Source organism: Myxine glutinosa, chromosome 13 (assembly GCF_964187855.1).
Source record: "Myxine glutinosa chromosome 13, kmMyxGlut1.1, whole genome shotgun sequence".
Classification (NCBI taxonomy): Eukaryota; Metazoa; Chordata; class Myxini; order Myxiniformes; family Myxinidae; genus Myxine; species Myxine glutinosa.
In genome coordinates, this window is record NC_136273.1 from 5,594,683 (window position 1) to 5,616,782 (window position 22,100).

Genomic DNA, 22,100 nt, shown 5'->3' on the forward strand with positions numbered 1-22,100 from the left:
TTTGAGAGCAGGGACCGAGAGACATGGAGACATCGAGAGATCTGAGAGAGGGCGAGGGCTTTGGGGGGGGGGGGCATGGGAAGTGGGCGGTGGGAGAGGTATAAAACATATGGACACTGCCAGGACTTCCAGGAAAGAAGTTGGAATTTCAAACAAGGTGGATCTGGGGTGAATTAGCAGGGGTAGAAAAGATCAAGGTTTTGGATGGGGGAAGATAAGAGATGGTGGTGAACAGCTGTTTGAAAGACCTGGAGGGAGGAGTGGGATTGAAGGGAGTGAGGGAGTTTGTTCCAGAGGCGGGAGAAAAGAGGAATGAAAGAGTGAAGGTGAGCAGAGAGCCGAGATTTCGGCAGTTTAACCATCAGAGGGTTGCTGGCAGATCTTGTGCGACCTGTAGGAATATTTGGGGGACAGAGCACAGAGAGAGCTGGGGGTGCAAGGCCGGAGAGGAGTCGGTAGAAGACAGAAAGACCACCTACCTGCCTGCGGTGAGTGAGTGAAAGGCCCTCAGAGTTAGCTTCATCGCGGGAGATTCCAATAATTCTGAAAGCTTTGGTTTCAACAGCGTGAAGCCGAGCTAGGTGTGAGGCAGGAGCACCGGCCCATAGGAGAGAACAGTATTCCATTGAGCTGCGGATGAAAGCCTTGTATGTGGTGAGGAGCTCAGGTGTGCCGAGGAAGGACTTCGCTCGACGGAGGATGCCCAGTCGGCGACTGGCTTTGGAGGCCAGCTTGGAAATGTGGTTTTCCCAGGAAAGATCATGGCAGATAGTGAGACCCAAAAACTTGAGTGACAGAACTTGTTGGAGAGGATTGTTCAGAAAGTAGACGGGAGGGTTGTCCAGACGGTCTTTTCGGAGAGACATAGTAAGAATGTGAGATTTGTCAGGATCGAAAGAAATGTTCCACTTGTTTGACCAGTCTGATTTTGTCCAGGTCTGCAGAGAGTGAGGAGGCTGCAGACTGCCGATCTGAGGGATGAAGAATGGAGTGGCAGATAGTGGAGTCGTCAGCAAAGAGATAGAGAGGATTTTCCAGAGAGTCAGAGAGATCATTGATGAAGACCAGAAAAAGCACAGGGCCCAGAAAACTGCCTTGTGGAACTCCAGCCTGAACAGGAAGGGGAGATGAGAGAAATCCATTCAGGACCACACGTTGCCTACGACTAGAGAGGAAGTCCGCAAGCCATGAGTGCAGATTTCCATGGATACCATAGGAGGAGAGTTTGGTGAGTATGGCGGGGTGCCAGACCGTATCGAAGGCACGTGATATGTCAAGCGAGACAGCTCTAATTTCCTGTTTGAAATTGAGGACCTCCATCCATTGTTGAGACAGCGGAAGCAGCATGTTCAGAGTAGAATGACCTGGTCTGAATCCAAATTAATGATCGGAGATCAAGCCATTGGAGAAGAGGAAGGATTTGATATCCGAAGCAATGATGGATTCCATGACTTTGCTGATAATTGGGAGCAGGCTGATTTATTTTCATCCGCAATTTATTTTGTTATTAAATAATTTGTGTACATTTTGCTCTTGTGTTTGCATTGTTTTGGTTTTGGAATGAACCTGTGTGCTCCGTCGGATAAACATCTCGCATCGCTTCATTTCCGTGCGCGCAGAAAAATAACCGTCTTTTTTGGAGGTCGCCTCGGAGTTGAAGCTTGTTCAACTATCCGTCTCGTGAGAATATTAATTACCAGCGACGTGACAATATTATATATACATACATGGGGTGTCCCATTAGTCTGGAACATCATTAAATTTAAAAATCATGAATCGCTTATTTTGCCCAGTGGTTCCAGAGGAGTGATGGGGATCAGGAGGGGGTGGGGGGTACAGGGTGGACACATTGAACACATTCTGTGAATACAAGCCATACAGACTTATGGGACGTGTATATATTATATATATATATATATCTGTGCAGTGTCTGTCCTGTTTTGTCAATGAACTACTCCCTCAAAACTTTTGTGAAATTGTACCAAACATCCGGTATGCACCTACCCCTCCCGTGCGTATGTGCTGAGGGATTAAAAAAACAAATAATTTGAAAAGAAAAAATTGTTTTTCAACTTAAATCTTCAACTTCAGTTGTTTTTTAAAATGTAATATCAAGTATATTACAAATACATTTGTGCAAAAAAATGTTTGTATTACAATTGGTGTAAATCATGATAAGAGAGCAACTCACGTACAGTTATTATCCTCAGGTAAAGCAAGCCTATTGATCTGTAGCGACCTGGATTAAACCACCACACCTGAAAATAAAGAAAACCGAGTTTCTGTATCAAATAAAACAAAGGATGTCGTTGTATTGTATGTACCTGGACAACACCTTGTCCAGGTTTATTTGGAACACCCAATATACTGTACATGTTCATTATAATAACTGGGAATATATGAATGTATAATGTACAGTTACGTTATGTAATGCACCACGACTGCTGTTTACCTATCCGAGTCTTTCACGAACTGACTGACCAGGTATTACATCCAGGTGAAAGTGGCAGGAATTTGTGATAAGGTGGGGGCGTTATAATAACATAACACCACCGACTTTTCGCGAAAGACCTTGGGATCTTTAACGTCCAAAGAATGTTCGCATTAAGCAAACGGAACAACCATCTTTACTATGGAACCCTGAACCAATGGAGCGGTTTACATAGCCAGAGTGGACAGGTCAAAGGTCATCGTGCTACCTGTGTGTATGTAGCCCCCATTAGCCACACTGGCCATCAAATAATTAATTAACATATATTTATAGTATATCATATCCATATGATCAAATTAGTGGGAGAGATTCGTTCACTTTAGTGGTGCCGGGTGTGGTGTCCGTGTGGTTAATGCGGTTAGAAGGTCCGATCTTAGTCTCGGAAGGAGATCGGAGGTTCGAACCCTGGACAATTCAAAACCAAACCATTCAAAATGGTACCTGCTGCTACTTGAACATCTAAAAAGGCACGGAAAAAACAACCATAGGTTGGTAATGATGGGGGAGCGTTTGATAAAATATACATCGTCATAGCGTCTTTCTGCGTCAACATTCCTTGTAATGTAAGGCAACACGTCAGAGTAGAAGAAGAAGACCATGAATTCTTTGCACGTCGCGCATGCGCAGAGGTTCTAAAAAGTTTTTTTTTCCCATTTTGAGTGAGGAGGGGTGATGTTGTGGAGAAGTTAACTTAAAAATTTGATCGAAGCGGTGGTCCAGTTGTCCTACCGTAGTTGTGAGACTTATTTGAGCTCCGTCGGGGTGTTTGAGGAGACGCGGTTCGTTGGTAAACTTCGGCGGCTTGTGTAACCGTGAGGGGCGGGAAAAAAGGAAACTTTGTCGTTCGTTCGTGAGACATTTTAACTGAGGTAAAATATAAAGTCGTCGCATTGCGCGCTTTTTGGGAATTGTAATAAAGACGCGAGAAGTTGTTTTTATAGACGATACGTTAATAAACTTTGGCTAAAGACCAATTTCTGACTAATTGTTGAAGTATCGCGAGAGTTGCGAAATTAAAAGTAAAGAGGAAAGTTGTGGGGCCTGAGGTAGTTTCCATTTATAAACGGGCTCAAGCGAGTCCTGGTGTGTCAGGGTTGGTGAAGGTAAAAGTAGTCGGTAGCGAGGTGGTAGCGGCGGTTGTTTTCGTGCGACCCAAGCAGGTTTGCCGTTAAGGTTTTATTTGAATTATTTATTTTAATTATTTTCACGTTCATTACTTTTGGCCATGTTGTCCGTGGAAGAACCTGGAGTCCGGATAGCCGCGGGAGGGAACGGTAATGTCGACAGGGAAAGGCCCGCAGTGGGTCCCGAATACCTGATGCAGCTTCTCCGAGACAAGAGGGTGCTGGCCGCCCTGCCCAGCCTCGGGGGAGCTTTCTCGCACTTGGAGAGGCTTCTGGACCAAGGTGAGCCGCCTCAGGTCGGACACGGTCAGGAAGGACATGACGTGGCGATGGCTTAGCCTTAAGTTTATTTACAAAACATGAAGTCGTTTCGGGGTTGAAGAGGTGAAAAAAGTTTTGTAACAGTAACTGGATTTGGACACTGGGCGGAAAATAGAGGGAGGGATTAGAGAGGTTGGTGGTGCAGAGAGGGTTTGGTCATGTCGACAGAGGGATTCCAGTTTGGTAGTTTGGAGAGGGATTAGAGTTTGGTAGTTTGGAGACAGGGATTAGTCATTAGAGTTTGGTAGTTTGGACAGAGGGATGAGAGTTTGGTAGTTTGGAGACAGGGATTAGAGTTTGGTAGTTTGGAGACAGGGATTAGTCATTAGAGTTTGGTAGTTTGGACAGAGGGATGAGAGTTTGGTAGTTTGGAGACAGGGATTAGAGTTTGGTAGTTTGGAGAGAGGGATTAGAGTTTGGTAGTTTGGAGACAGGGATTACAGTTTGGTCGTTTGGAGACAGGGATTAGTCATTAGAGTTTGGTAGTTTGGACAGAGGGATTAGAGTTTGGTAGTGTGGAGAGAGGGATGAGAGTTTGGTAGTTTGGAGAGAGTTCGGTAGTTTGGAGAGAGGGATTAGAGTTTGGTAGTGTGGGGAGAGGGATTTGGTAGTTTGGAGAGAGGGATGTGAGAGTTTGGTAGTGTGGAGAGAGGGATGAGAGAGTTTGGTAATTTGGAGAGAGGGATTAGAGAGTTTGGTAGTGTGGAGAGAGGGATTCGAGAGTTTGGTAGTGTGGAGAGAGGGATTAGAGTTTGGTAGTTTGGAGCGAGGGATTAGAGTTTGGTAGTTTGGAGAGAGGGATTAGGGTTTGGTAGTGTGGAGAGAGGGATGAGAGAGTTTGGCAGTGTGGAGAGAGGGATGAGAGAGTTTGGCAGTGTGGAGAGAGGGATGAGAGAGTTTGGTAGTTTGGAGAGAGGGATGAGAGAGTTTGGCAGTGTGTAGAGAGGGATGAGAGAGTTTGGTAGTGTGGAGAGAGGGATGAGAGAGTTTGGTAGTGTGGAGAGAGGGATGAGAGAGTTTGGTAGTGTGGAGAGAGTTTGGTAGTTTGGAGAGAGGGATGAGAGAGTTTGGCAGTGTGGAGAGAGGGATTCGAGAGTTTGGCAGTGTGGAGAGAGGGATTAGAGGGTTTGGTAGTGTGGAGAGAGGGATGAGAGAGTTTGGCAGTGTGGAGAGAGGGATTAGAGGGTTTGGCAGTGTGAAGAGAGGGATTCGAGGGTTTGGCAGTGTGGAGAGAGGGATTCGAGAGTTTGGCAGTGTGGAGAGAGGGATTAGAGGGTTTGGTAGTGTGGAGAGAGGGATTAGTTTGGTAGTTTGGAGTCAGGGATTAGGGTTTGGTAGTTTGGAGAGGGGGATTAGGGTTTGGTAGTATGGAGAGAGGGAAGAGAGAGTTTGGTAGTTTGGAGAGAGGGATGAGAGTTTGGCAGTGTGGAGAGAGGGATGAGAGAGTTTGGTAGTTTGGAGCGAGGGATTAGAGTTTGGTAGTTTGGAGAGAGGGATTAGAGGGTTTTCTAGTGTGGAGAGAGGGATGAGAGAGTTTGGCAGTGTGGAGAGAGGGATTAGAGTTTGGTAGTTTGGGGCGAGGGATTAGAGTTTGGTAGTTTGGAGAGGGGGATTAGGGTTTGGTAGTGTGGAGAGAGTTTGGTAGTTTGGAGAGCGGGATGAGAGAGTTTGGCAGTGTGGAGAGAGGGATGAGAGAGTTTGGAGAGAGGGATGGGAGAGTTTGGTAGTGCAGAGAGAGGGATTATAGTTTGGTCGTGTGGAGAGAGGGATTCGAGAGTTTACTCTTGTTGAGAGAGGGATTCGAGAGTTTGCTCGTGTTGAGAGAGGGATTCGAGAGTTTGATAGTGTGGAGAGAGGGATTAGAGAATTTGGTAGTGTGGAGAGAGGGATTAGAGAGTTTGGTAGTTTTGGAGAGGGATTAGAGAGTTTGGTAGTTTTGGAAAAAGGGATTAGAGAGTTTGGTAGTTTGGAGAGAGGGATTAGAGTTTGGTAGTTTGGAGAGAGGGATGAGAGTTTGGTCGTGAGGACAGAGGGATGAGAGTTTGGTCATGGGGAGAGAGGGATTAGAGTTTGGTTGTGTGGAGAGAGGGATTAGAGTTTGGTAGTTTGGAGCGAGGGATTAGAGTTTGGTAGTTTAGAGAGAGGGATTAGGGTTTGGTAGTGTGGAGAGAGGGATGAGAGAGTTTGAAGAGAGGGATGCGAGTTTGGCAGTGTGGAGAGAGGGATTCGAGAGTTTGGCAGTGTGGAGAGAGGGATGAGAGAGTTTGGTAGTGTGGAGAGAGGGACGAGAGAGTTTGGTAGTGTGGAGAGAGGGATGAGAGAGTTTGGTAGTTTGGAGAGAGGGATGAGAGAGTTTGGCAGTGTGGAGAGAGAGATTCGAGAGTTTGGCAGTGTGGAGAGAGTGATTAGAGGGTTTGGTAGTGTGGAGAGAGTGATTAGAGATCTTGGCAGTGTGGAGAGAGGGATTCGAGAGTTTGGCAGTGTGGAGTGAGGGATTAGAGTTTGGAGAGAGGGATTAGAGTTTGGTAGTTTGGAGAGAGGGATTAGAGTTTGGTAGTATGGAGAGAGGGATTAGAGAGTTTGGTTGTGTGGAGAGAGGAATGAGAGTTTGTTAGTTTGGAGAAAGGATTAGAGAGCTTGGTGGTGTGGAGAGGGATTATAGTTTGGTAGTGTGGAGAGGGATTATAGTTTGGGAGTGTGGAGAGGGATTTATTGTTTGGTAGTGTGGAGAGGGATTTATTGTTTGGTAGTGTGGAGAGGGATTTATTGTTTGGTAGTGTGGAGAGGGATTATCGTTTGGTCGTGTGGAGAGGGATTATAGTTTGGTCGTGTGGAGAGGGATTCGAGAGTTTGCTCGTGTTGAGAGATGGATTAGAGAGTTTGGTAGTGTGGAGAGAGGGATTAGAGAGTTTGGTAATGTGGAGAGAGGGATGAGAGTTTGGTAGTTTGGAGAGAGGGATTAGAGAGTTTGGTAATGTGGAGAGAGGGATGAGAGTTTGGTAGTTTGGAGATAGGATTAGAGAGCTTGGTGGTGTGGAGAGGGATTATAGTTTGGTCGTGTGGAGAGAGGGATTCGAGAGTTTGCTCGTGTTGAGAGAGGGATTCGAGAGCTTGCTCGTGTTGAGAGAGGGATTCGAGAGTTTGCTCGTGTTGAGAGAGGGATTCGAGAGTTTGCTCGTGTTGAGAGAGGGATTAGAGAGTTTGGTAGTGTGGAGATGGATTAGAGAGTTTGGTTGTGCAGAGAGGGGGATTAGAGAGTTTGGTAGTGCGGAGAGAGGGATTAGAGAGTTTGGTAGTGTGGAGAGAGGGATTAGTGTTTGGTAGTGTGGAGAGAGGGATTAGAGAGTTTGCTAGTTTTGCAGAGAGGGATTAGAGAGTTTGGTAGTGTGGAGATGGATTAGAGTTTGGTCGTGCAGAAAGAGAGATTAGAGAGTTTGGTAGTTTGGAGAGAGGGATGAGAGTTTGGTAGTTTGGAGAGAGGGATGAGAGTTTGGTAGTTTGGAGATAGGATTAGAGAGCTTGGTGGTGTGGAGAGGGATTATAGTTTGGTAGTGTGGAGAGAGATTATAGTTTGCTCGTGTTGAGAGAGGGATTCGAGAGTTTGCTCGTGTGGAGAGAGGGATTCGAGAGTTTGCTCGTGTGGAGAGAGGGATTAGAGAGTTTGGTAGTTTTGGAGAGAGGGATTAGAGAGGTTGGTAGTGTCTAGAGAGGGATTAGTGAGTTTCGTAGTTTTGGAGAGGGATTAGAGAGTTTGGTAGTTTTGGAAAAAGGGATTAGAGAGTTTGGTAGTGTGGAGAGAGGCATTGGAGTTTGGTAGTTTGGAGAGAGGGATTAGAGTTTGGTAGTTTGGAGAGGGATTAGAGTTTGGTAGTTTGGAGACGGGGATTAGAGTTTGGTCATTTGGAGACAGGGATTAGTCATTAGAGTTGGGTAGTTTGGACAGAGGGATGAGAGTTTGGTCGTGAGGAGAGAGGGATTAGAGTTTGGTCGTGTGGAGAGAGGGATTAGAGTTTGGTAGTTTGGAGCGAGGGATTAGAGTTTGGAGAGAGGGATTAGGGTTTGGTAGTGTGGAGAGAGGGATGAGAGAGTTTGGTAGTTTGGAGATAGGGATGAGAGCGTTTGGCAGTGTGGAGTGAGGGATGAGAGAGTTTGGTCGTGTGGAGAGAGGGATGAGAGAGTTTGGCAGTGTGGAGAGAGGGATTCGAGAGTTTGGCAGTGTGGAGAGAGGGATGAGAGAGTTTGGTAGTGTGGAGAGAGGGATGAGAGAGTTTGGTAGTTTGGAGAGAGGGATGAGAGAGTTTGGCAGTGTGGAGAGAGGGATTCGAGAGTTTGGCAGTGTGGAGAGGTGGATTAGAGAGTTTGGCAGTGTGGAGAGGTGGATTAGAGAGTTTGGCAGTGTGGAGAGAGGGATTAGAGTTTGGTCGTTTGGAGAGAGGGATTTGAGAGTTTGGTAGTTTGGAGAGAGGGATTAGAGAGTTTTGGTAGTGTGGAGAGAGGGGTTGTAGTTTAGTAGTGTGGAGAGAGGGATTTGAGAGTTTGGTAGTTTGGAGAGAGGGATGAGAGAGTTTGGTAGTGTGGAGAGAGGGATTAGAGAGTTTTGGTAGTTTGGAGAGAGGGATTAGAGTTTGGTAGTTTGGAGAGAGGGATTAGGGTTTGGTAGTGTGGAGAGAGGGATGAGAGAGTTTGGCAGTGTGGAGAGAGGGATGAGAGAGTTTGGTCGTGTGGAGAGAGGGATGAGAGAGTTTGGTAGTGTGGAGAGAGGGATGAGAGAGTTTGGCAGTGTGGAGAGAGGGATGAGAGAGTTTGGCAGTGTGGAGAGAGGGATGAGAGAGTTTGGCAGTGTGGAGAGAGGGATGAGAGAGTTTGGTCGTGTGGAGAGAGGGATGAGAGAGTTTGGTAGTTTGGAGAGAGGGATGAGAGAGTTTGGTTGTGTGGAGAGAGGGATTAGAGAGTTTGGTTGTGTGGAGAGATGGATTAGAGTTTGGAGAGAGGGATGAGAGAGTTTGGTTGTGTGGAGAGAGGGATGAGAAAGTTTGGTAGTGTGGAGAGAGGGATGAGAGAGTTTGGTTGTGTGGAGAGATGGATTCGAGAGTTTGGTTGTGTGGAGAGACGGATTAGAGTTTGGAGAGAGGGATGAGAGAGTTTGGTAGTGTGGAGAGAGGGATGAGAAAGTTTGGTAGTGTGGAGAAAGGGATTAGAGAGTTTGGTTGTGTGGAGAGACGGATTAGAGTTTGGAGAGAGGGATGAGAGAGTTTGGTAGTGTGGAGAGAGGGATGAGAAAGTTTGGTAGTGTGGAGAGAGGGATGAGAGAGTTTTGTAGTGTGGAGAGAGGCATGAGAGAGTTTGGCAGTGTGGAGAGAGGGATTAGAGAGTTTGGTTCTGTGGAGAGAGGGATGAGAGTTTGGTAGTTTGGAGCGAGGGATTAGAGTTTGGTAGTTTGGAGAGAGGGATTCAGGTTTGGTAGTGTGGAGAGAGGGATGAGAGAGTTTGGTAGTTTGGAGAGAGGGATGAGAGAGTTTGGCAGTGTGGAGAGAGGGACGAGAGAGTTTGGTAGTTTGGAGAGAAGGATGAGAGAGTTTGTTAGTGTGGAGAGAGGGATGAGAGAGTTTGGTACTTTGGAGAGAGGGATGAGAGAGTTTGGCAGTGTGGAGAGAGGGATTCGAGAGTTTGGCAGTGTGGAGAGAGGGATTAGAGGGTTTGGTAGTGTGGAGAGAGGGATTGGAGAGTTTGGCAGTGTGGAGAGAGGGATTCGAGAGTTTGGCAGTGTGGAGAGAGGGATGATAGTTTGGTAGTGTGGAGAGGGATTATAGTTTGGTAGTATGGAGAGGGATTATAGTTTGGTCGTGTGGAGAGAGGGATTCGAGAGTTTGCTCATGTTGAGAGATGGATTAGAGAGTTTGGTAGTTTTGGAGAGGGATTAGAGAGTTTGGTAGTGTGGAGAGAGGGATTAGAGTGTTTGGTTGTGTGGAGAGAGGGATGAGAGAGTTTGGTATTTTTGCAGAGGGATTAGAGAGTTTGGTCGTTTGGAGAGAGGGATTAGAGTGTTTGGTTGTGTGGAGAGAGGGATGAGAGAGTTTGGTATTTTTGCAGAGGGATTAGAGTTTCGTAGTGCAGAGAGAGGGATTCGAGAGTTTGGCAGTGTGGAGAGAGGGATGATAGTGTGGTAGTGTGGAGAGGGATTATAGTTTGGTAGTATGGAGAGGGATTATAGTTTGGTTGTGTGGAGAGAGGGATTAGAGTTTGGTAGTATGGAGAGAGGGATTAGAGAGTTTGGTAATGTGGAGAGAGGGATGAGAGTTTGGTAGTGTGGAGATAGGGATTAGAGTTTGGTAATGTGGAGAGAGGGATGAGAGTTTGGTATTTTTGCAGAGGGATTAGAGAGTTTGGTAGTGCAGAGAGAGGGATTAGAGAGTTTGGTCGTTTGGAGAGAGGGATTAGAGTTTGGTAGTATGGAGAGAGGGATTAGAGAGTTTGGTAGTTTGGAGAAAGGATTAGAGAGCTTGGTGGTGTGGAGAGGGATTATAGTTTGGTCATGTGGAGAGAGGGATTCGAGAGTTTGCTCGTGTTGAGAGAGGGATTAGAGAGTTTGGTAGTTTTGGAGAGGGATTAGAGAGTTTGGTAGTTTTGCAGAGAGGGATTAGAGAGTTTGGTAGAGTGGAGAGGGATTAGAGAGTTTGGTAGTTTGGAGAGAGGGATTATAGAGTTTGGTAATGTGGAGAGAGGGATGAGAGTTTGGTAATGTGGAGAGAGGGATGAGAGTTTGGTAGTTTGGAGATAGGGATTAGAGAGTTTGGTTGTGTGGGGAGAAGGATGAAAGTTTGCTGGTGTGGAGAGAGGGATGAGAGTTTGGTTGTGTGGAGAGAGGGATGAGAAGGTTTGGTCGTGTGGAGAGGGATTAGAGAGTTTCGTTGTGTGGGGAGAAGGATGAAAGTTTGCTGGTGTGGAGAGAGGGATGAGAGTTTGGTTGTGTGGAGAGAGGGATGAGAAAGTTTGGTCGTGTGGAGAGGGGGATGTGAAAGTTTGCTCGTGTTTGGAGAGGGATGAGAGAGTTTGGTCATGAGGCGAGAGGGATGAGAGAGTTTGGTCATGAGGAGAGAGGGATGAGAGAGTTTGGTCGTGTGGAGAGAGGGATGAGAGAGTTTGGTCGTGTGGAGAGAGGGATGAGAGAGTTTGGTCGTGTGGAGAGAGGGATGAGAGAGTTTGGTCGTGTGGAGAAAGGGATGAGAGAGTTTGGTCATGAGGAGAGAGGGATGAGAGAGTTTGGTCGTGTGGAGAGAGGGATGAGAGTTTGGTCGTGTGGAGAGAGGGATGAGAGAGTTTGGTCATGAGGAGAGAGGGATGAGAGAGTTTGGTCGGGTGGAGAGAGTTTGCTGGAGTGGAGAGGGATTAGAGAGTTTGGTAATGTGGAGGGTAAAAGGTTGTGCTGCACACCCCACCAGACGTGGGATTCATTGGGGCCATTGATGTAATCATTGTTTGTTGCACAACTACAAGGGGACCTAATATTGTAGGGTACTCTCTTCCTTTTAGCCCACTGCCCCCTTCAACATCCCCACTGATCTGCTGGTCAAGGCTAAAGATAGATTTGAAAACTTTCTCAATCCATGTGTCCTTGGACCCACACGTGTGCTCCATCTCCATGCTGAATTAACCTTCAGAGTGGAATGTAGGAAGGGTAAAAGTGTCAAAAAGGGGGTGGGGGTCGATGAGTGTAGAACAGGCAGAGCACATTCCGTTCCTATCTTTAGGTTTGTCCCAATAGCTTGTGGGAGGCTTGCATTGCAGCGAAGCTGACTATTGGGTTCAGGAAAGTGATAATTGATTAGTACCGGTAGTGATTGATTGGTATGGGTAGTGAATGATTGGTATGGGTAGTGAATGATTGGTATGAGTAGTGAATGATTGGTATGGGTAGTGAATGATTGGTATGGGTAGTGAATGATTGGTATGGGTAGTGAATGATTGGTATGGGTAGTGAATGATTGGTATGGGTCGTGAATGATTGGTATGGGTAGTGAATGATTGGTATGGGTAGTAAATGATTGGTATGGGTAGTGAATGATTGGTATGGGTAGTGAATGATTAATATGGGTAGTGATTGATTTGTGTAGAAGTAGATAGTGATTGATTAGTATGGGTCGTGATTGATTAGTATGGGTCGTGATTGATTAGTATGGGTCGTGATTGATTAGTATGGGTCGTGATTGATCAGTATGGGTTGTGATTGATCAGTATGGGTCGTGATTGATCAGTATGGGTCGTGATTGATCAGTATGGGTCGTGATTGATCAGTATGGGTCGTGATTGATCAGTATGGGTCGTGATTGATCAGTATGGGTCGTGATTGATCAGTATGGGTCGTGATTGATCAGTATGGGTCGTGATTGATCAGTATGGGTCGTGATTGATCAGTATGGGTCGTGATTGATCAGTATGGGTCGTGATTGATCAGTATGGGTCGTGATTGATCAGTATGGGTCGTGATTGATCAGTATGGGTCGTGATTGATCAGTATGGGTCGTGATTGATCAGTATGGGTCGTGATTGATCATTATGGGTCGTGATTGATCAGTATGGGTCGTGATTGATCAGTGTGGGTCGTGATTGATCAGTGTGGGTCGTGATTGATCAGTGTGGGTCGTGATGGATCAGTATGGGTCGTGATGGATCAGTATGGGTCGTGATGGATTAGTATGGGTCGTGATGGATTAGTATGGGTCGTGATGGATTAGTATGGGTCGTGATGGATTAGTATGGGTCGTGATGGATTAGTATGGGTCGTGATGGATTAGTATGTGTCGTGATGGATTAGTATGGGTCGTGATTGATTAGTATGGGTAGTGATTGATGACAAGTGGAACATGTCTTTCAATCCTGACAAATCTCACACTCTCACTATGTCTTTCCGCAAAGACCGACTGGACAACCCTCCCATCGACTTTCTCAGCAATGCTCTCCAAGATCTTCTGTCACTCGAGCTTTTGGGTCTCACTATCTGCCATGATCTTTCCTGGGAAAACCACATTTTCAAGCTGGCCTCCAAAGCCAGTCGTCGACTGGGCATCCTCCGTCGTGCGAAGTCCTTCCTTGGCACACCTGAGTTGCTCGCCACATACAAAGCTTTCATCCGCAGCTCAATGGAATACTGGTCTCCCCTCTGGGCTGGTGCTCTTGCCTCACACCTAGCTCGGCTTCACGCTGTTGAAACCAAACCTTTCACAATCATTGGAATCTCCCGGTGAAGCTGATTCTGAGGGTCTTTCACTCATTCACCGCAGGCAGGTTGGTGGTCTTTCTCTCTTCTACCGACTCCTTTCCGGCCTAGTTCCACCTGCTCTGTCTGTGCTCTGTCACCCAAATATTCCTGCAGTTCGCGCAAGATCTGCCTGCAACCCTCTTTTGGTGAAATTGCCAAAATCAAGACTCTCTGCTCACCTTCACTCCTTCATTCCTCTTTTCTCCCATCTCTGGAACAATCTCCCACACTCTCTTCAATCCCTCTCCTCCCTCCAGGTCTTTAAAACACCTGTTCACCGCCGTCTCTTATCTTCCCCCACCCAAAGCCTTGATCTTTTCTACCCCCGTTGATACACCCCAAATCCACTTCCTTCAATCTCCAACTTCTTTCCTGAAAGTCTTTGTCGTGTCCATTTGATTTTATACCTTGTTCACCTCCCCCCCGGCCCCCCACCACCCCAGCCCTTTCCCTTCCACAGATGTCCCAATGTCCGTTCTCTCCTGTTGTGTTTCCCTCTCTCTCCCCCTTGTCTCCCACTCCCTTTATCATATGTTTTATGTTTTATGTGTGTTTCTGTTTATGGTTTTATGTGTTTGATGTGTTAGTTCTTACACGAGCCTTGACTTTGTATACAAAAAAAAATAGTATGGATCATGATTGATTGGTGAGGGTGGTGATGCTTCTGTTGTACATTTCCCATCTCTCCCTCCTTCCCCCTCAAGTATTGCCTTGTATTTATTTACTTTTTAAATTTAATGTGCATTTTATTACTTGGTTAGTATTTTACAAGGAGCAATTTGTCGAACCAAAAGCCTCAATTCTAAAAGCCGCATCCGCTGATGTATTTCTGTGAAAATTCCATCAATGACTAAAAACGATACAATTTGTATTTATAATTTTATATTTTTTTATTAACGAGCTTCTCTCCTAGAACGTGGTTTACCCAAAGTACCGTGCATCCAAATACATTGACACGCGTTGTGTTCTTGTGCCCGTACTCCCCTTCCTAGAGATCACCCGGGTGCGTCGAACCATGTACCAAGATACGCTGAGTGTGGGAACGGGCATTGGGAATTGTGAAATGTCTCTTCCTGATGCTCAGGTAGCACAACGAAATAGACTCTTGCAAATCACTTGTGTTCTACTGAGGGGGAGGGGAGGGGTAGGGGGGATAGGGGAAAAGGGAGGGGGAGGGGAGGGGGGGTGGGGGGAGTCGAGTCGGAAGTCATTGTCGTCAATTGAATGTCGCATTTATTTTTTATTCCCTGTCAAATGGCATTGGTCCCGCATTCCGAACCCGGAAGTCGGAAGTCATTGTCGTCAAATAAATGTAGCATGTATGTTTCACTCTCTGTCACATGCCGTTGGTCCCATGTCAATCGGATGAAGTTGAAAAATTAACGTTACGAAATACGCTGATGACGTCATAATTTTAAAACGCGAAGTTTTTTTAATTTTAAGGTGTGCTGTAGTTGCTCTGAGACGGACTGATTCCGAATATGCCTTTGGTTTTGCTCTGCGATGAGTAGTTCTCGAGTTATAAGAGGACAAACAAACAAACAAACATACTTTCCTGCTTTATATATTGTTACAGACACGACTTTGATGTTAAGGTGGGCCGAGCGGAATGGCCGCCGTGTCCGCACAAATTACCCGATTGTACTCGAACGTCGACGAAGCCGCGCTACGCTGGCTCAATAGGAAAGAGAAGACACCCGGCTGGGTTATAATGACACAATACGACACCAGGGGTTCAGTTCTCAAGACCTCCGGAGGAGGTTATATTAAGGCGGAAGGTTAGATTACAGGGACGAGAGGTACATCATAGGAAGACAGGCACTTAGACACAACCTTATATTATTCCCGACAGACCACAGAGAAACAGGACAAAAACTGACTCACACGGGGATTGATGACAAGGAAAGCGGGTATTCGATGGCCAGCACAAGGTGCACCTTGTGCTCAGGGACAGGATGGCGCGGCCCAAAAGATGCAGGAGGTCTCTCAGCGCTCGAGGTGGCGTCTTGTCGTCTCAAGCTGGGGGCGCATCTCTGGTGTCACATCCGGCAAGCGGCTGCGTATATCCGGCGGGGAGTGACACGCCCTCGGCTCGTTAGCTCCGCCTCGTGGAATCGGCACGTTGCTTCTCATTGGGTGCGTGCGGGGGGGTTACTGGCTCCGCCCCCGACGAGGAGCTGACAGCCAGCCCCTTCGGGGTAACCCCGTGGAGCGCATGGTCTGGAGCTAATCGAGCCGGTGTGAGGACGCATCCTCCCCCGCTCCGCCGCCATCCCCTCTGTTGTTGTTGTAATTGTTGTTGTAGTTGTTGTTATTGTTGTTGTTTGGGGAAGAAGATGGGAGGAGGTATGGGAAAGGTCCTAAACTCACTACTGATGCCATATAATCACATTCTGGTGCAACGAAGAGTCATAATTAATGGAAACGAGGCCTTAACTGACATAGATTAAGAATAACTAGGAAGATGTCCGAAAGTTGTCTACGTGTGGTGCGGTGGACCTGGGCACGACATTTAATGGGGGAATAAGGGGAAGGTCGGCTCTACTGATTGTTATTTACATGCAATGGGACTAGGGAATGGGGGACTGGGGAAAGTTGGGGAGTATTGGAAAAAATAGGGGAATATTTACAAGCGGATATGGAGGCCAAATTCCATATTCGCAACATTGCACCCTTCTCTACCCTCGGGGCGTCCCGACCCGATAAATTTTTACCTACTTTAGTGTGGCACGCAATGTAGTTCCCTCTACTATTAACTCTACCCTGAGTGCGACAGTTTTACAGATATTCACAAATGAGTAAATATGTCCCCCTGCGACGTTGCACCCTTCTCCTCACAGAAACACACCCACAGGATAACCGAATCCGGAAAGAATTCTCAAACTAAACATACAGCCGGTAGGGAGCATTATTTACAAGACTATGCTGCTATTTACACTACGATCCAGGACCTGTTTTTGGAGGAACACATGCAGATGTTATGCATAGAGAGAGCGCGCTTGCCAGCATCGATACACCAACCCACGAGTGCTCTGTGGCCGACGGCCTTTAATAACGTGCAGAGCACCCTTCCCGAGCATCAAAAGCACCACCCCACCACCAATCGGTGCAGTCACCATTGTTCATTGGAATAAAAATAAATTCGACAACCCCTAACCCTGCAGGTGTCTCTTGCTCTTCTTGTGGTGCACTTGGTGTTAATTAACAGTGGTTCACCTTTATGGCATAGGTGCCACGTTGACCCATAGGTCCTTCCACGGGTGGTGCTTGGCCGCAAAAGAGCTGCGGTCCATTGTGGGTGGCCACAAACATTGCGGTCCATATGGTGTATCGATCCAGGCAGCCAACAGCGAAAGTGCAGGCCCACAACTGCGTAGCCAGCACCTCTCTCTCCTCTCTCTCTACCCCAAAGCCAGATCCTCGGAGGTGGGAGACAAAAGAAGAAACAAGTGAGTAAGGTGGTAAGGGCGCAAAAGTGCACGCAATATAAGGTAATGCACACTGGGGGCACATGGGAACCAGGTGAGACAGGTACGTTCCTATCGTACGCCCCCCCCCCCCCACCAGGTAACCTACATGGCCCCTCCCTTACCCCTTACTGTATCCACAAAACACAACACTACCCATAAACATCTACTTTACAAATCAACAAACATCCCTACTGTCTTCCCCGTTCCTCCCATAAACCAAATTCGTCTTCTCTCCCTCCTAACCAATCAAATTTGCCATTTTCAACTCTCATCAAAATTTGCCATCTCCAACTCAACATCATAATTTGCCATTACCAATTCATCATCAGTCCCTCCTAGGGAGGGAGAGATGGAATCACCCCAATGTCTCATCCACGTCGTGATGCGTCTCACAAATCCTCACAGCAATCTCATTTCCTGCACAAAACAAAGAAAACACAGGTGTGGAGTCATCATCATCACCACAGGTAAGTGGCTGCGTATGGTGCGACAGGTTCATCAATCCTAACTATCTCCTAAATGACTTTAACAACTTTACACTACCCGGGGGCTTTCTCCGGCCAAACCATTGGCCCTCTTACACTATGGGTTCTAAAAACCAATTCCCATTGGCCAAACTGTGGTGCTCTTCAATTTGGGGTCTCACTCCCCCGATTCATCTCCCGGTGCCCTCGCACAATTTCTGGGCTGCGGCGTGTACCTCTCCCAGTGGGTCTACCCACCTGCACACCTCCACCACTGCAGTTGCCTCCGAGCTTACCTGCTCCTCACCCTAACCTAACTACCTGGGGAAGGCCCTCTGGCTCTCTCCCCACTCCGTGCCCTCTCTGGCACTGGGCTGCCCGATCCACACCCGGGATCCTCAGGCACCCACTCACAACTACCGGCTCCCAGAGCCCACCTGCGGCCTCACCTGGCCGACATCCTCACAGTGGTGGAGTGCCCAACCAACTACACACACTAACAGGCTACACGCCCAGCCATTTCCACAACACTAATGCACCCATTCACAACACCATTCTGCAACCGCACCACAAATGCCAATATCCAACCACAATTTACCTGCACCCTCTACCTAACACTTACACTACCCGCCCCGGGTACTCGTGAAAGGGGTCCACTCTTCCCCCATCCACACCTTCGCACCATGCACACCACTCCGTACCACTCACTCCAACTCTCTCCACACACCTGTACCTGCACACCTGTGCTCTCACACCTGGTGCCACCTGCACCCTTCTCTCCCCAAGCGCATTCGCGCTGATCCACAACACTCACTACTCATACACGGCTCCACACACCTGTCCAGTTGCACACCTGTGCAATCACACCTGTTCAATTCTCACACACACGGCATCATCTCAGCTAACTACTCCCTTCTGAAACTTGCGCTTCCCAGTCGTCCCTTTAAACTATTGCGCTCCCTCGTCATTATCATCCACACTAATCTACCTGCGTCCCCACTACAGGTATCAGTCACTAACTAAACTTAACGTTACCTAATGTCAATCTCTTCTAGATCCCTACTAATAACCTAACCCACCCGGGCTAGTTTCCACTGCCATCAACCCCATAAGCTATTGCTCCTTTGCCCCCTACATGGGAAAGGTGGCAGGGATGCCACCCCACCACATCGGGGGTCTCTCACTACCAATTTTGCACATCAAATTTCAACAAATTAAAAATTTGCCAATCACTGCCCATCATCTGCCAATCACTACTGCCAATCCCTTGCCAATCATCAAATTTTGTTTTTCTCTAATTTTGGGTCCAAAACACTAACCTCATCACCCAGTCTACTCACTAATACCTCTCGGTGCGCCAATCCCTGTCCAAAGCCCGGCTTCGTAAAGCCAAGCAATGGATGCTGGTTGTTTTGTGCCTGCGGCTGGATGCGTCCGGCATTCGGGGCAGGGACGGGGGCGTACCCGGGCCGAGATCCCACGCATCACCTCGGCGTGGAGCCATCCAATGTCCCGATCTCGACCTGCCGGCACGTCTCAACAAAACGTGGTCGCCATAACGACCCTTCCTATCGGGCTGCCAGCTCCGCCTAGTGGAGCCTGGACGCGGCCGTTCAAAGCGAGGCCCAGCACGCACCGAGGGCCCGATTCGACTATAAGTCGTTCTAAACTCTATCCCGTCTAACGTCGATGCTTCACCTGGACGCTTACACCCCGCAGCCCGTTCCTTGCTCACACATCCAGCCGTCTCCATGCTCCTCGTCGTACCTTTCCTTACACACCAAGGTACTCTCATTCCACTCACAGACTTGGTCACACACCTGACCACCGAACACTTTGGCACACATTCGTTGGTCGCACACCTCACCAAAACACCTCTTCGCGCCCCCTCCTCAGTCACCTCCTCTGTGACAATCACAGGTGTGCCCTCATTCGCACACCCAACCACGTGCCTCACCACCAACTCCAGCGTGCATTCCCACTCACGCTCTACCATTCCAGGTGTGCATCCTTCCATCCCAGGTGTACATCCTCTCTCACCTGTCACAACTAACTCACGCTCCATGTCACTCTCACTACTCTCACCTCCATTCTTGGCAACGCACTCACCCTTACTCTTGACAGCACACTCTTTCTCCATGCACCTGTCCGTCACACACCTTTCTCGCGCACACTCTCCCGTTACACCCTCTGTAACACTCACCACAGGTGGACACTCTTCCTTACTTCTGACAGCGCACTCTTTCCTCATGCACCTGTCGGTCACACACCTTTCCCGCGCACACTCTCCCGTTACACCCTCTGTAACACTCACCACAGGTGGACACTCTTCCTTACTTCTGACAGCGCACTCTTTCCTCATGCACCTGTCCGTCACACACCTTTCTCGCGCACACTCCTGCGCACACTCTCCCGTCACACCCTCTGTAACACTCACCACACCACGCTTCCATGTGCCCCCTCGCACACGCGCTACGACCGACTCACTCTCGCCAGCACACTCACTCCTTGGTACACACTTTTTCCTCACACACCCCAGAGTCGGACTTTCTTGCACACCTCCATTTTCGCACACCAGACCTGTCGCACACTTCACCAACGGCCTCTCACGAACACCCGGGTCTATCTCGACCCCCAAGCTTCTTAAATCCCCTGGCGCATCATACGCACGACCATATTGGTCACCACTTACACCGGGTCCTCTTACTCTTCGCTTCTCCTCCATCACCTGCGAATCCCTCATCCGGTTAATGAGCACATCATCACGATCCAAACACAGACTTTGGACCAATTCTTTTACTTCCTCTTTTATCTCTTTGTTATCCCCTCTCCGTCGCTTCTTAATTTCGCTCATCCCTTCTTCCACTTCTTCTAGTTTCTGCTTCACCTCTTTTATGTCCCGGTACGTCTCCTCAAGCTCGTCCTCCAAGGCTACCTTGACCGCTTCCATGTGCGTCCTCACCTGCCGGTCCTTCGTCTCCATTACCTCTATCACCTCGTCCAACCTCGTTGTCAGTCCCTCACGTACCATCTGACATTCCCTCTTTGTCGCTATCAAGTCGTTTTTAATTTCTTTTTGTGTCGCCTTTAAACCTCCTAATACCGCAGTGTTCCTTTGAACCTGCTCCACTAACTCCGTCTGTCCCACCGTCAGCTGCTCCACCTCCTGCGTCAGGTCCTCTATGCCCCCTTGTAACTTTACAGTCCCCTTTCTCACCTCCTTCTCCATGTGCTCCTTACAGTGCCTCACCTCCTCGCGCACTCCTCCGACCTCCTCACTCACTCCTCTTCTGATCTCCTCTCCCATCACTTGCATCTCCTGCCCAGATGCCACCCTCATCTGCTCCATTTCCTCCCTGTGAGCATCCAGTTTGGTTTCTACCCCCATTCTGACCCCCTCTATCTGCTGCTCCATTTGTTTAACTTCCCTTTCCGCTTGGTCCCTCATGTCCCTCAATTTGCCTTCCATACTGTTTTCTAACCCCTCTAACCCTTTTTGCATCCCTTCCATTTGATTCTCTTGAGCGGCCATTCTGTTTTCTACCCCCGTTAACCCATGTTTCACTCCCTCTATCTGATTCTCTTGAGCGGCCATTCTGTTTTCTACCCCCGTTAACCCATTCTTTACTTCTTTTATCCCGTTGTCTAACTCCTCAAAATTATTGTCTAACTTCCCAATTTTCTTGTCTAACTCCTCAAAATTATTGTCTAACTTCTCAATTTTCTTGTCTAACTCCTCAAAATTATTGTCTAACTTCTCACTGGTACCCCTCGCTTCGTCCCTCATTACCCCCATTTGGCCCTCCAATCGCTCACCCTGAGCATCCATCCGGTTCCCCAACCGCTCACCCAATCGCTCATTATTAGCCCTCGTTTCCTCCCTCATTTTCTCGCTATTCTGGGCCATAAGGGCCTTCATTTGTATGAAAAAAAGGCCCCAATCCATCGGGGGCGCTGCCACGGTCGCTGGCGCGGTGATCAGCGAGGCGCCATTTTGCGCGCCCGCTTCTTCGTGCGTGACGGCGCTATTTTGCGAACCTGCCGCCCTCACTGCTTCGCTCTCCTCCTGTCCCTCATTTTGGTCCTGGATCGACCCTACCTCACTCTCCCCTACCGGACCCCAGCCGTCTTGATCCGCCATAGCGCGACTTGCAAAATTCGAGTTTCGTAAAACAAAACAAATTTCGGCCGCTCCAAATTTTGACCAAATTTTTTTTTTTCCTCTATTCGTTTTTTTTTTTCAAAATTTGGTCGGGCCTCGAATCTCACTCCCGACACCAATTGTTACCGTACTAACACAATTGGTGTCCAAAATTTGGGCTAAATAAATTTAGTCCCAGGTTCGAATCCCATCTCCTGACTACCAATTGTTACAGACACGACTTTGATGTTAAGGTGGGCCGAGCAGAATGGCCGCCGTGTCCGCACAAATTACCCGATTGTACTCGAACGTCGACGAAGCCGCGCTACGCTGGCTCAATAGGAAAGAGAAGACACCCGGCTGGGTTATAATGACACAATACGACACCAGGGGTTCAGTTCTCAAGACCTCCGGAGGAGGTTATATTAAGGCGGAAGGTTAGATTACAGGGACGAGAGGTACATCATAGGAAGACAGGCACTTAGACACAACCTTATATTATTCCCGACAGACCACAGAGAAACAGGACAAAAACTGACTCACACGGGGATTGATGACAAGGAAAGCGGGTATTCGATGGCCAGCACAAGGTGCACCTTGTGCTCAGGGACAGGATGGCGCGGCCCAAAAGATGCAGGAGGTCTCTCAGCGCTCGAGGTGGCGTCTTGTCGTCTCAAGCTGGGGGCGCATCTCTGGTGTCACATCCGGCAAGCGGCTGCGTATATCCGGCGGGGAGTGACACGCCCTCGGCTCGTTAGCTCCGCCTCGTGGAATCGGCACGTTGCTTCTCATTGGGTGCGTGCGGGGGGGTTACTGGCTCCGCCCCCGACGAG

The 22,100-nt window shown here is 48.2% G+C and overlaps 2 protein-coding genes across 5 annotated transcripts in view; one reads left to right on the top strand and one right to left on the bottom strand.

The window, feature by feature from the left end:
- Window positions 1–3,915, bottom strand: part of LOC137439188 (DNA-directed RNA polymerase III subunit RPC4) — an 82,918-nt gene extending 79,003 nt beyond the window's left edge. The window contains exons 1-2 of the mRNA XM_078766966.1: window positions 3,807–3,915; window positions 2,196–2,258 (exon numbers count right to left, since the gene is read on the bottom strand). The gene's annotated coding sequence lies outside the window, so the exon portion shown is untranslated. The remainder of the gene's footprint in view (window positions 1–2,195; window positions 2,259–3,806) is intronic.
- Window positions 3,147–22,100, top strand: part of LOC137438527 (KH domain-containing RNA-binding protein QKI-like) — a 51,561-nt gene continuing 32,607 nt past the window's right edge. For all 4 annotated transcript variants that reach the window (XR_013621144.1, XR_010986736.2, XM_078766965.1 and 1 more), the window contains exons 1-2: window positions 3,147–3,897; window positions 14,185–14,276. Coding sequence is in view for 2 of the 4 variants with exons in the window: in XM_078766965.1 (XP_078623091.1) it covers window positions 3,717–3,897; window positions 14,185–14,276 (273 nt within the window). In the remaining 2 variants the exon portion in view is untranslated. The remainder of the gene's footprint in view (window positions 3,898–14,184; window positions 14,277–22,100) is intronic.